This window comes from Musa acuminata, chromosome BXJ2-3 (genome assembly GCF_036884655.1).
Source record: "Musa acuminata AAA Group cultivar baxijiao chromosome BXJ2-3, Cavendish_Baxijiao_AAA, whole genome shotgun sequence".
Classification (NCBI taxonomy): Eukaryota; Viridiplantae; Streptophyta; class Magnoliopsida; order Zingiberales; family Musaceae; genus Musa; species Musa acuminata.
Window position 1 is genome coordinate 42890569 of NC_088340.1, and position 12799 is coordinate 42903367.

At 41.8% G+C, this 12799-nt stretch overlaps 2 protein-coding genes across 3 annotated transcripts; one reads left to right on the plus strand and one right to left on the minus strand.

Moving 5' to 3' along the window:
* Positions 1 to 3739: 3739 nt before the first annotated feature.
* Positions 3740 to 6879, plus strand: LOC135608441 (uncharacterized). The gene is made up of 5 exons (XM_065101326.1): positions 3740 to 4294; positions 4708 to 4869; positions 6225 to 6323; positions 6426 to 6581; positions 6651 to 6879. Exons 1-5 carry the CDS (start codon positions 3839 to 3841, stop codon positions 6780 to 6782), a joined length of 1005 nt encoding a protein of 334 aa, XP_064957398.1. The 5' UTR covers positions 3740 to 3838; the 3' UTR covers positions 6783 to 6879.
* A 1298-nt stretch (positions 6880 to 8177) lies between these two features.
* LOC103979911 (receptor protein kinase-like protein ZAR1) lies at positions 8178 to 12596 on the minus strand. 2 transcript variants are annotated; one of them, XM_065101327.1, is made up of 5 exons: positions 12453 to 12596; positions 12229 to 12326; positions 11991 to 12088; positions 10262 to 11762; positions 8178 to 9595 (listed from the first exon to the last, which is right to left on the minus strand). In XM_065101327.1, the coding sequence occupies exons 3-5, from the start codon at positions 11991 to 11993 to the stop codon at positions 8946 to 8948; spliced, it is 2154 nt and encodes a 717-aa protein (XP_064957399.1). In that variant the 5' UTR covers positions 11994 to 12088; positions 12229 to 12326; positions 12453 to 12596; the 3' UTR covers positions 8178 to 8945. The 2 variants fall into 2 exon arrangements, with proteins under 2 accessions (XP_064957399.1, XP_009394442.2); XM_009396167.3 differs by lacking the exons at positions 11991 to 12088; positions 12229 to 12326; positions 12453 to 12596 and having other exon boundaries at positions 8179 to 9595; positions 10262 to 11943.
* Positions 12597 to 12799: the final 203 nt, after the last annotated feature.

Here is a 12799-nt window from a genome sequence, read left to right on the forward strand (position 1 = left end):
TGTCTTGCTGGTCTTCAGCTTTCTTCTCTCTGCTACTGGATACTGCATAAGCTTTCAGAACACAGAAAATTGGCGAGCAAGAATTGCTTCCACCTTTGGGAAGAAAATGAAACAGCTGAAGTTGGAATCTGGAAGAGATAGTCAAAGTCTTTCCATGATCCAACATTCTCAACTGAGAATGCAGGCGGAGGAAGACCGCGAAAGAGTTGTCTGCTGCTGCTTCCGAAAGAAGGCCATCGGTCAAACTCGTGGAATCCAATAGCCTGTTGCTTAAGGCAGAGCAAGTTTCTGCAACTCAAGTTGCAGGTCGACGGACGACTAATGGAGTTCTATGACCAGAGCAAATGGCTGCCAGTTCACTCTGCTCGACCTTAGCATTCAAAGGAAGACATCTTCCTGACGGCGATGCATGGTTGTCCTGCCATTCCTGTTGACTGCAACTTTCGGTCAACTGCGCGATAAGTCTTCGTTCTGCTCTGCTACTGTCGTCTTCTCTGGCTCTGCGATAGCTTTAGACAAGGTGCTGCATGCTTTTTTCCGACCATGTCCGCATCAAAAGCTGGGTTGACTTTGAAAAGATGTCCATCGACCACGACGACTTTTCCAGCCATTGGTAGCGGGCAGTGGCTGCAAGCAGGCAATTACTTACTGAAGAAACCATGCTCCAAAGTCAAATCTCCTCTGTTAATATTGGCTTTAAGCAGCAGACTTTGACGGGGTCTCGTTCTAAAGATGCACTAAAAGAACAAAGTGCCGGTTGCTTTCTGAGCTCTCCAAGAGCTTCCCCTGCAATGCTAACCATTGCATTACAGCATGCTCAGGAATCTACCTCGTCTTGCTGTCAGATATCTGCAGCAACCTTTGATCTAATTTGCTGTGTTTGGAGCACAAACAACTGATTGCTGAGTCGAAGGGAGCCATGCAATTAGCTATGAAACATCAATGACAGAGGCCAATATTTCTGCCTTTTACTTGATTGCACCTATTGTTTCATTAACCATGTATTCGTTATTCCACATATTGTGAATCTTCCACCCATGTTGGCCTCCTACAGCTCTGTGGTTCCTTTCTTGGACATTTCTGATCAATCAACAGAGACATGTCTGGTCTGAAAGCATAAACGAAGATCCAGTCAAAGATGTCAGTAGTACACGCAATCCCAGATCTTTTGAACTTTACTTTGCTCGATAAGTTTACCTAGATTTCCAAATCAAGACTGTTTCTTGTGCATGGCACCTGTTGCAGACATCGATACGCTCTTTGTTATCCAGTCACATCAAGGTTGTCGCCCAAGCTTGCAGAGGCTGGCACACGGTGTCCTCCTGTTCTCGCCACCATCGTCTCTGATCTCGCTTCATGCTTCCATTTCCATTCTCCAATCCAAGCATGTCTATCACTGTGCCTTGTTCTGCTTTCTGCTGCGGGATAAAAGAGAGACAAAGCACCAGAAACTTGCTGCGTTGTTCCATTCCATGTAGAATTCAGATGATCAAATCCCTCAACGCAGAATTCAGAAACTAATGACTCTTCCAAGTTCTGCAAACATGCATGCAAGTCAACTGACTTCCTTTCTACCTTTGCCATTCATATCATATGAGCATTAAGATAAGTTCAAATGCAATGTATGCTGTGTGTTGGTACTGAAAGAGGCAGCCCTGCATTTCACTGTACAATCTGAGTAAGGATTACAGCTTCACTTTGTGTCCAGTGGATTTTAGGTAGACAAAGGCTACATGATAGCTTTTGTTTTGTTTTGTGTTGTTTTCTTGTTCTTTTTCCTAAAAGAAGTACACTGCAGAGTAAAACTATGAGTGTTTTCCAAAGGATGTGCAGCTTCTTTTTCTCAGGGAGGTGAAGTCTGACATGAAATGCTATTGAAGTTAGAAGTTTTAGCCATTTGCTTAATTAACATAGGTTTAATCCTTTGCTTGGACTCATGGCAAGTCTATTAATGGTCTCATTGGGAGCAGGAAATAAACAAGACTTGACTTGTTGTCACTGTAACCAAAACTTTGATCTAGTCTGTCAAAAAGTCAAACTTGTAACTTGTGAGTGCTTATTTATATATGCCTGAATCCAGCTGGATGAGACAAGATGTAAACCTAATCCAACTAAACTCACTTTATTCATCCAAGAACAAACTTTCCACCTTGAGATTTCTGAGTGCAAGCAAACATTGTCATGTTCAGGTAAAGCTTCATTGACTACCATGCAACAGGGCTGATAATAATCACACCAACTTTGGAACTTGAGCTATGGATTTTCCAAGAGTAACATTGCTGCTCAAATCTCTCCTCCACTAGATTGGTAGATAGTTGACTTCCCTAAAGGAGACTAAATGATCAACACTGTGCCATAATCTTCAGTTCTGACCATATTCTGACCTGCAGTAACAGTGGCAGAAAGTGCAAAGTGTTCATGATGTTATCTCACTGGCCACAGAAATCTTAATTCCTCCAAAATTAAACCACCATGAAGTGTAAATTTGATGCCTAAACATTGATGAATGGATGGAGATTGAAGACAGAGTAGTAGCTTTCCTAGACTATGATAGCACCTAAAAATTGAGATAATATTGGGATCAACAACATATTTTTAGTTTGATACATCTCCATCCAATTAAGTTAGGGGATAAGATTTGAATGGATGCTCTCAGCAAATCAGTGAACCCATGCAATCCACAAATCCCTATCAATCAGTTTAAAGATATTCCAATTGCCATCTCTGTACATACATCACAGACTACATGGTAGTTGATGGATGAAGGTATGAAAACACAGTCCCACCAACTCTCTCTTGTCAGAGAAAACCACCCCAACTTGTTGGCCAATGCAGTATTCCAAGTGGTGATAGATGTATCTCAATCAGTGAGGAAGCCATGATTGATGCCTGTTCCTACTAATCTTGTATGTAACATGTAATCTATACTAATTAGGTCACAAGTTGCCTTATGTGTAGGCATCACTGGTGGAGAGAGAAGCATGGTGAGATCAAGCAGACTTGGTGTTTGTCTGATGGTCCACATGAATCCCCCTGCACAAGAGTTGATACATGAGGAGATTGGAGACCAATCTCCATGGCCAAGGTGGCCAGCACTGAGAAATCACATGCTTTGTCTCAGTACATGTACTGAAGAGTCTTACAGCAACTTCACTTGCAGATGACAAACACTTGCAATTGGAACTGTGTTACCCTCACTTGCAGACTTCAACACTTTTGGTGAGGAGCTTTGAAGAGGAGAGAGAGAGAGAGAGAGAGAGAGAGAGAGAGAGAGAGAGAGAGGCCTCCAATAAAAGTGGAGGTTGAAAGCTACAACAGCAGAAATTATGGATCATTGAGGCAGCTGATTAGGGTTTGGTATTGCAACAATCATATGTGACAGTCACATGTGCTCTATATTTCTTTTATTAGAACAAAGAGAATTATTCTCAATTTGGTGGTGATATAGAAAGGAGATTGGAATACTAATATTTTGATTATAAAAATATATTTAAATTAAAACATAATTTATAATAACAAGTGGATGGTAAAAAAAAAAAAAGAGAAATTAAAATACTAATGGCAAAAGAAAAATTAAAGAAGCTCAAAATCACAGTTTGACCATCAAACCAGCCTTCCTCTCACTCTGTCATCAACCCCATGCAGAATTACCAACCAAAGAACAAAGGAAAAGCTCCCTCCTTTCCCCCAACCACATGTCACCTTCTCATTCTCTTTCTTTCTATTTATTTATTTGCCTTTCTCTTCCTTATTCTTCCACTCCATTCCAACCTAATATTCTACTCTTCCTTCTCCCAACTCTTCTTCCCAATCGAATAGTATTGTGGTGCGGCCTCCCATGGCGTCCGCTGACGCCGTTTCGCCGTCGTCAGCCCGCCGCAGCCTCAGGCACCTCCTCTTTAATCCCCCCTCCCCCTCCTCCCCCAGGCCCCACCGCGCCGCCGACTGGAACCCACTGATCGCACCTCCTCCCCCTCAACCGCCGCGCAAGAAGAAGGGGCTCGCAGCGGCGGCGTTCCGCGGGCTCGGGTGCGCGTCCGCTTCCGCGTCGCAGGCGTACGCGCCCGCCGCCGCCGCTGCCGCCGCGGTGAGGTCGTCGGCGGATTGGCAGGGCAAGCGGCCGCGGCGTAGGAGGGAGAAGAAGAAGGCCGAGAGGAAGAACCAGGCCATCGGGGACGTCTGGTGCGCCCCCGGGATGCCGTTCGCCGCCGAGGCGTCGGTGGACTGCGTGGTGGCGCACCAGCCAATGGTCTCGAGAGGAAGGCCGGATGCTGCCGAGCGGATCCACAGGGAGGTCGTATATCTTGGATTCTTGTTCTCCCCATCGTCTCTGTCTTATCCTGTGGTCTTTCCTTCCTCTCGATTTTTTGTGTTCCATGTACAGTCATGATGGGGGATCCATTGATTTCTGTTCTGTCTCCCGAAGTTGAAATGTTGGATGCAATTGTCTTATCGTTGGCTAATCGTGCATAAATAATTTTCTTTTCTTGTTTGTGAAAGTTCGTTCGTGGATTCATGTAAACAAATTCCTTCATTTCCTTTTTCTGTAATCTTTCTACACAATCTTTTCTCCCTGTTGACGGGTAAAAATGAGTTTTTTTCATTGATTTTAAGTTTTTTTTAGTTGATGATATGTTATTAACAATGATTTGGTTCCCTTATATGTTTGGTCTCTGATCTTACATCTTATATTGTTGGTAATTGCAGCGACCTTACTTCCCTAGAAGGGTTGGCCACAGAGAAGAGATCTCAACCTTCATGGATTCTCCCCCAGTTCTTGATACGCCATTTTTTGGACCTGATCTCTTTCCATCAGGACACCTTCGCCACTTGCGAGGATTTCACCGTGCTCCTGGTGGGCTTGAGGAGGTAATCCTCCCCTTTTTTTAGCGAATTTATCTCTGTGTTTCATCTATAAGCCTTCATTTGCTAGTATCATTAGGTTCACTTTGAAGGAAACTACTCATACTGGTGATATAATAATAAATGGTTACCACATGATGCTTGTACCAAGTTCAAAAGTTTTGACCATTCCTATTTCTTAAACAGAGTATCAGAACGAGTGATGTCACACCATCAAACAATTTTCTATTTAGGTTTGACATGAAAAAAAAGTTTGTTGTATTCATCATTTGGTTTTAGAATCTTAGGTCTACAAATAGAAACTAATTGGCAGTGGGTAAGGTAAGAGTCCTTGATATAAGAAAATATGTTCATACTTGAGATCTAAAGAAGCTATTTACTTGTACAACTCTTTCATTTCCTTACTAAATTTTAGCTTCGAGTTAGAAAATCCACTAGTTTTGCAACTTTTCTCATATATTAGCATGAATATTTTCAGCTAGTTTAATTATTTTTTAAACTCGTTCACGAGTTTTTAAAATTCTTTAACCTATTCAGACAAAATTGTCAAAACTAAATTCAAGGTTGTCAAAACTGCCAAAATTGCTTAAATCGATCTCGAATGGTTAGGCTGCAACTAAAACTGAAATCGGTGCTTCAAACCTTGCATCTATTCCATACTCTTATTTAATTGTTTCTTTTCTTTTGTGTAACATCTGTATCTCTTTTTTATTTTCATCCAATATGTCTAACAATTCACATGATTCCTAGTTAATTTTTGACATGACTATTTCAGTTCTTTTGCTTGGGCTTCTTTATATCTTAGGAAAATGAAAAGCTAGGTCTGCTTTCATGTCTAGAAATACGTTCTATTTGTTCAACCATGCGATGATATTTACTGAAATTTCAAGTGAGCTTTTGCTTTAGTTTCTTACTTATTATTAGAAGAATGCATAAGAAGATGATCATAGTAACTGTTACTACAAGCACCGAGCACAGAGAATTTGGAGGATTAAAAGATGGTGATAACAGAAATTATTTAACATGTTTGAGAGCTTTAGGTCAGGGATCATCTAATTGAAACTAAATACTAAAAAAGAGTTTTCTTATCTATAGGAGTTCCATGATATACTTGAATGGTTACTCTAAACAGTTATTTAAATAGTGGATTACCATGCTGCGAGTGTGTTGACGGGAAACGTAATGCTTGACACGATGGGGAAAATTAAAATAAAAGGTTTTACCTGCTATGGTATTAATAGTTGAGGCAGCGTGAAGAATTATTATCTGCTTATAGAAGATCTTTCACTCAATGATGCACATTTGGAGATTGATTATAAACTTATAAAGATATCTCACTCAGATTTGCCTTAAAATTGCAGCTCATGATGTTCCAGACAAGAATTTTGTTGGGTGGAGGACTGGATGTATACGACCGATTCCGTGAATGGCGACTTGATGTTGATAATATGTCATATGAGGTGTTTAATTTTCTCTCACACAGCACTCCTTCAACCTTCTACTTTGTAGTATTATGTTCTGCATTGGCAAGGCAATGATCCTACCACATCCTCCCTTTACAGGAACTGCTTGAGCTGGGTGACAAAATTGGGTCCGTGAGCACTGGACTGAGAGAGGAAGAGATTGCACGCAATCTCAGGAAAATAAAGCATTCAGTTTTTGACGCCTCAGCAAGGCATCTCACGACCGAAATCGAACGGAAATGTAGTATCTGCCAAGTAGGTCCCCTTCGATTTCTTGTCCATCTGATACAGATGTGGAGAGTGACTTCATCTTTTATGATGCAGGAAGAATATGAAGCCAACGATGAAACCGGAAGGCTGGAGTGCGGCCATGGCTACCATATGTACTGCATAAAGCAGTGGCTCTTGCTGAAGAATGCCTGCCCTGTTTGCAAGGCACCTGTTCTCAAGACTTAGTGTCTTCACTGTCCTCTCTCTTTCTTGTATAGCTCTCAGTCTTACGATGAACAATACATTCATTCATTTTGGTTGTTAGTTATATCTTTCACTAGAATTGTGGAATCTCCATGGCCTTCCTTGTATGATCATGATTCATATGAACTTCATGATTCATATGAACTTCATATGCATGCCAGCTTCAGTTGTTGCTAAGTAATGATTCAAATTCAGTTTACCGATTTGGTCTTATTTATTTAGATATATTTCGTCTAGTCTTTTCTCACTTCCGATATGAGCGTAAACGAGGTATTTATTTATATATATATTTCTTGACACAATGAACTCGAATTGAATCACCCAAAGTTGATTCCAATCCGATTCAAAATCAATTTAACCGTTTTGACTCCGACGAATCCGAAACATGTCGTTCTTACAGATCGACCAATCACGCGTTCTTCCCGTTGTTTGATTGAAGGTGTCACATCGCCGCCTTTTGCTGTAGTTGGCTTTGATGTCAAAATGCAGTATATCTAATCGACGAATCCGGCGCTGAATCCACCCATTAATGCGAAAAATGCAGCATGCAGCATTGACGATTCTAATAGGCTTTTAATGTCAGCTCGTCACCAACTCTGACTTGACACTAAATAGAGGAGTAAATACTGATTGCACGACATACCAACACTTGGGTACACTGATGCAGCCGAACATAACTCCAACAGCTAATCTGATACCCGACCTATTAAAGAGAAGCTGCACAGACACACCTAATCTTAGACAAACAATGAAGCCTCTCGTTATGGGAAATGTAGGAGATGAGTTGATGAACTCGACTTGGTTGAAGCCCGTGTCCTTTTTCAGATGAGATCGAAAAGATCTCAATTTCTCCATTAGATATAAATTTGCATAAAGATTAAGATGAGATGAGATTCATCTTTTTAACGCTCAAATTAATAATAAAATAGAAGAGAATGAAGATTTATTGATTGTTTATTATGATTTGATTCAACTCGAAGAAATATTATATGATATGAGCGAAATCTTTTAACATTTTATGTTAGATTCACGTCTATATAACTCAATCATTCATCAAGATCATCATCATTTCGATCGTATGTGATGTAAAGAAATGCTTCGTATATGATGAGAGATTCGAATCGAATAGAAAAATACTATACCCTCAACGACCAACGAATACATCGTTAACGGATTATGACTTATATTAATAGAGTTTGATTCTTATCTCATCGCGTTGTGACATACTTCAACGATAAGATTTAGTAGAAATCAGTTGAGCATGAGTTTGTATGGCTTAGTAGACACCAAAATGGACAACAGCATTACAACTGAGCTTTGTTAAACTTTGTATAAGCTGACCAATGCACCAAATACAAGAAATAACAATCATCTAATATTCTAGTGTTCCAAATACAAGAACACAACAATCATCTAGGATTCTGCCCCATCTCAGATCACTTTCCCACACTGGTCTCACAAAGAACATGGTGCTGGAATCCAGACAAGAAAACCAGGAAAACTTGCAACCCTTGAGACAAATGAGCAGTCTCCAACATTTTGTTGCTGGTCCAAACATGGCCTCTGATGGTGAGCCCCAAGAGGAAACATCATGCTCTATCGAGGTCTCATGGGGTATCCTGCAAGCCTGGTTGATTGGTGTCCTTTAGCCATAAAATGAATGGAGTTCCAGTCATCATGACAACAGATGGGACATGAGCCTAAGATAAAGATTCTCAAGACAGCCTCACCCTATGCCTAAAAGGTTTAGTGGTGAACAGAAAGGCAGGCCAATGAGTCAGACCATACAATCGAGCAAAGAGTTTATCATGAGATCACAAACATTTTCTTCCACTGGACCATATTTCTCCTATGTTGATAAGTAACACAATCTCAGTACAACACCAATACAAACAAACTGCTGCAAGCTCCAAAGTGAAGATGCAGTGATAATAGCTTCGATGCATGATAATCTAAGCAAAGATGTCTTTTTTGGAGCAACCAACAACAAAGATTGGTAGGCTTCGCTTATGTTGGAATGCCGTGATGGTTCGACGGGTTGGCGATTCGAACAAAGACAATGTTGCAGAATGAACTCTTACAATGATCGACAGTGCAATAATAATTATATATGAGCTGCAATCTTTGCGGTTGTAGTGAGCATCTCTAGTTCTTGTTGATCAATCTTTGGATGGTATCGGTGGCATGCCTCATTGATGGTCTCTTTTCAGGATCAACTTGAACACAAGCCAGGGCAATTTTCAGCACTGTGATAATTTCATCTTCTCTATCCAATTCCTGAGCTAGAAAAGGGTCCAACACATCCAAGAGGGGTTTTTTCTCTTCGATACAAAACTGAATCCAGCAGACCAAGTCCATTTCCATGGTCTCCAAAAGAACTAGTGGAGACCTGCCAGAGATCAGTTCTAATAGAATCACTCCATATGCGTAAACGTCCCATTTTTGAGATGGTTTCAGGGTCTTCAATGCCTCAGGAGCCTGATAACATGATCCCCTACTTATGACGGGACCGAATGCAACATCTGATTGTTGGCTCTGAGTTTTCTCAACGGCTATTCTGTCCGACTGCAAAAATGGAGATCCTCCTGCAATGTTTGCCAGACGTCCGACCCCAAAATCAGATATGTAGGGTTCCATATCCAGTCCGAGTAGCACATTATTAGGCTTGAGATCGCCATGAACATACTTCTTCGGACTGAATTCATGCAAGAAAGCCAAGCCCTTTGCTATTCCTTTCATGATCTTTAAGCGTACTTCCCATGACAGTGGTTCCGAATTCCTTGTTCCAGCTCTCCCTGAAATTAGTCACGGTATCAAGAAATATAATACAAAGGATAATGAGAGTTTGCATGCAAAATTTGAATGGTAAAAGTTGCATGTTAGAGAAGCAAATTAATTTAGCATGCCAAGGTGCTAATAATATGGTTGTTCAAATACTCCAATCGACTCCTTAATACTGATATAACAGAGCATTGTATCTCCAACAAAAGAAAAGACTTGTACGTGTTAAACCATAATTCTTAAGATATCAATGAGTGCCAAATATCAGTGTATCCAATCCTTAGAAATGATCTGTATTTATTAGTGATTCTAGCTGAAAATTTTGCTAAATGTTGCATGTTAGAGAAGCAAATTAATTTAGCATGCCAAGGTGCTAATAATATGGTTGTTCAAATACTCCAATCGACTCCGTAATACTGATATACCAGAGCATTGTATCTCCAACAAAAGAAAAGACTTGTACGTGTTAAACCATAATTCTTAAGATATCAATGAGTGCCAAATATCAGTGTATCCGATCCTTAGAAATGACATGTATTTATCAGTGATTCTAGCTGAAAATTTTACTAAATGTTGAAAACTAAGAACACCATGTATGCTTACTGAGGACCATCTTCGCATGCCTCTGCATATGCAAAACTCGTCAAATCTGAAACGATGAAGGCAGTCAGAAATCATACCATGAATAGCAGCAGAGAGGCTGCCATTAGGAATATAATCATAGATAAGCAGCTTCTCATCGATCGACCAGTAATAAGCTCTCAGGGTAACAATATTAGGATGTCGAACCTTTCCAATTGCTTCCACCTCGGTTTGGAACTCTTTGAACCTTTGTGATCCTCCTTCCCCCAGCCTCCTCACAGCCAAAGTCGGTCCGTCGTCCAGCACAACCTTGTAGACGATACCGATCCCGCTCTTCCCCAAGACGAACGCGGACGCCTTCAAAAGTCCATCAAGATCAAAGGTCACATGCCTATCCAATGGCACTAGCTCATACTGCTCGATGTTATCCGATAAGGTCTCTGATTCCTCCTTCCTAAAGCACATACATTGTTTCCTGCCCTTCAACCTTGTGTCAGAATTCCCTCCATCTTCTTTGACGCCGAGTGAAGCAGTTGCCTTGCAGTAAAAGTAAAAGAACACCAATGCAATAAGAACAATTCCGACCACATCGCCCACCACAATCGCAATAATTGCAGCTTTACTCACACCTTTGCTGCTGTTTCCATTATAAGTGCCATTTCCCTCAGGTGCCGGAGGCGAATAATTGTTGGGGAGGAAGGGATTCGACGGCGGCGCTTCGGAAGGACACAGGTTCTTCAACGGCGGGCCACAAAGGTCCGGATTTCCGATGAAAGCCGTCGGTCCTCTGTTCTCCAGAGCCCCATTTTGGGGTATCGGCCCGCTGAGATTGTTATAGGTGAGATCGATGTAGACCTTCTCCGGCAGATTTCCAAGGCTCGGCGGGATCGAGCCAGAGAACCGGTTGTGGGACAAATCCAGGGTTCCTTGAAGCCTAGTAAGATTACCGACGTCACTCGGAATCGGACCATCGAATCCGTTGTAAGAAAGATCGAGCTTCCCCAACCCAGCAAGGCTACTACCGAAACCAAGGGGCAAAGGACCGGTGAAGTTGTTGTGGCTCAGGACGAGGGCCTTCAACCGCTTGCACTGGATCAAAGAGGTCGGCAACGAGCCGGCGAACAGGTTGCCGGAAAGGTCCAAGTTCTGAAGGTACAGAAGCTGGCCGATCTCCGGCGGGAGCGACCCGGACAAGAAATTCCCGTAAAGGACCAAACTTTGTAGCCCACGGGCGGCGAAGAGGCCGGCGGAGAGGTTGCCGAAGAGCCTGTTGTTCCGAAGGTTGACGTGCCTCAGAGATCGGAGGGAGCCGAGAGCAGAGGGGAGGTAGCCTACCAGCTTCTTCTTCGGCAGGCTTAGAGCGACCACCGAGACACCCCTGCAGGTGATCCCGTTCCAGGAGCAGGGGTCCTGGTCGGAAGAGTTCCAGCTTGCAAGGGAGCCACTGGGGTCCTCCCTGATGCCAGCCTTGAAGGAGAGGAGTGCGGTGCCTTCGCCGTTCAGGCCATTAACAACGAGGAGAAGAGAGGCGGCGCACAGAAGGCAGAGAAGCGACAGAGGAGATGGTGACGATGACGACAAGCCCATGAGTGGATGACACTAACTCGACCGTTGGAAGCAAAACCACAGAGATATAAAGACTTACAATAACTGAAGAGAGAACTGCAGTGATGAAGTGAGGCTCTTTCTTTGGGAAAGAGAGAGAGAGAGAGAGATGGAAGTCTCTCAAATATCATCAGAGGAGGAAAAAGAAAGAACATATAATATATTTGATGTAATCATAATTTTTTTCCTATATTTTTCTTCAAAAATCATAAAACTGCTCACCATATATCACTGTGGGATGACTGCTTGTCTTCATAAACCCACACAGTTGATGATGGCAAGGAATATAGTATCAGCTTGGTTTCATATGGCACACCCATCTGACGTAAGAGAGAGAGAGAGAGAGATGGAAGCCTATCAAATATCATCAGAGGAGGAAAAAGAAAGAACATATAATATATTTTGTGTAATCATAATTTTTTTTTCCTATATTTTTCTTCAAAATCATAAAAGTGCTCACCATATATCACTGTTGGATGACTGCTTGTCTTCATAAACCTACACAGTTGATGATGGCAAGGAATATAGTATCAGCTTGGTTTCATATGGCACACCCACCTGACATAATTTTGTGTCAGGAGATGCAGACTGAGTTTGAGCAGAAGAGCATAAACAAATCAATTTGTCCCATAAGGAATCAATAAGCCATCTCCCATGGCAGTAAAATACTAACAAAAAGAAAACCTCATGATGGGAACTCCACTCTGATTCCTCCTTTCCAAAAGCCTACTCCCAAGGATATGTTTTCTGTGTGTGTCCACAAAAGAGGTGCTCTGCACAAGCAGAAAGGAAGAAGGGTAGAGGAAAACTTAGGCTCCCTTTGCTGATTCTTTGATGCAAATTGGTCTCATCTGCCTCAAAAGATGGAATGGAATGGATTCCAGGATATGATTGCACTTTGTACCCCTTCACTTATAATATCTGTAGCCATTAGTAGTTTGATAAGTCAAGTGTTAAGGGACTTCATCTCTGTAGTCTCCACCAACACCTCTACAGTCATTAAGATTAACATAAGAGTTAGGCAACTGCTC

Excerpts from the sequence above, each read along its gene's own strand:
- LOC135608441 (XM_065101326.1), top strand. The coding sequence starts at position 3,839 with ATGGCGTCCGCTGACGCCGTTTCGCCGTCGTCAGCCCGCCGCAGCCTC. Across the intron at positions 4,870-6,224 it reads CTCCTGGTGGGCTTGAGGAG|CTCATGATGTTCCAGACAAG; the intron begins GTAATCCTCCCC and ends TTAAAATTGCAG. Across the intron at positions 6,324-6,425 it reads TTGATAATATGTCATATGAG|GAACTGCTTGAGCTGGGTGA; the intron begins GTGTTTAATTTT and ends CTCCCTTTACAG.
- LOC103979911 (XM_065101327.1), bottom strand. Across the intron at positions 9,596-10,261 it reads CCTCTCTGCTGCTATTCATG|GGAGAGCTGGAACAAGGAAT; the intron begins GTATGATTTCTG and ends GACTAATTTCAG.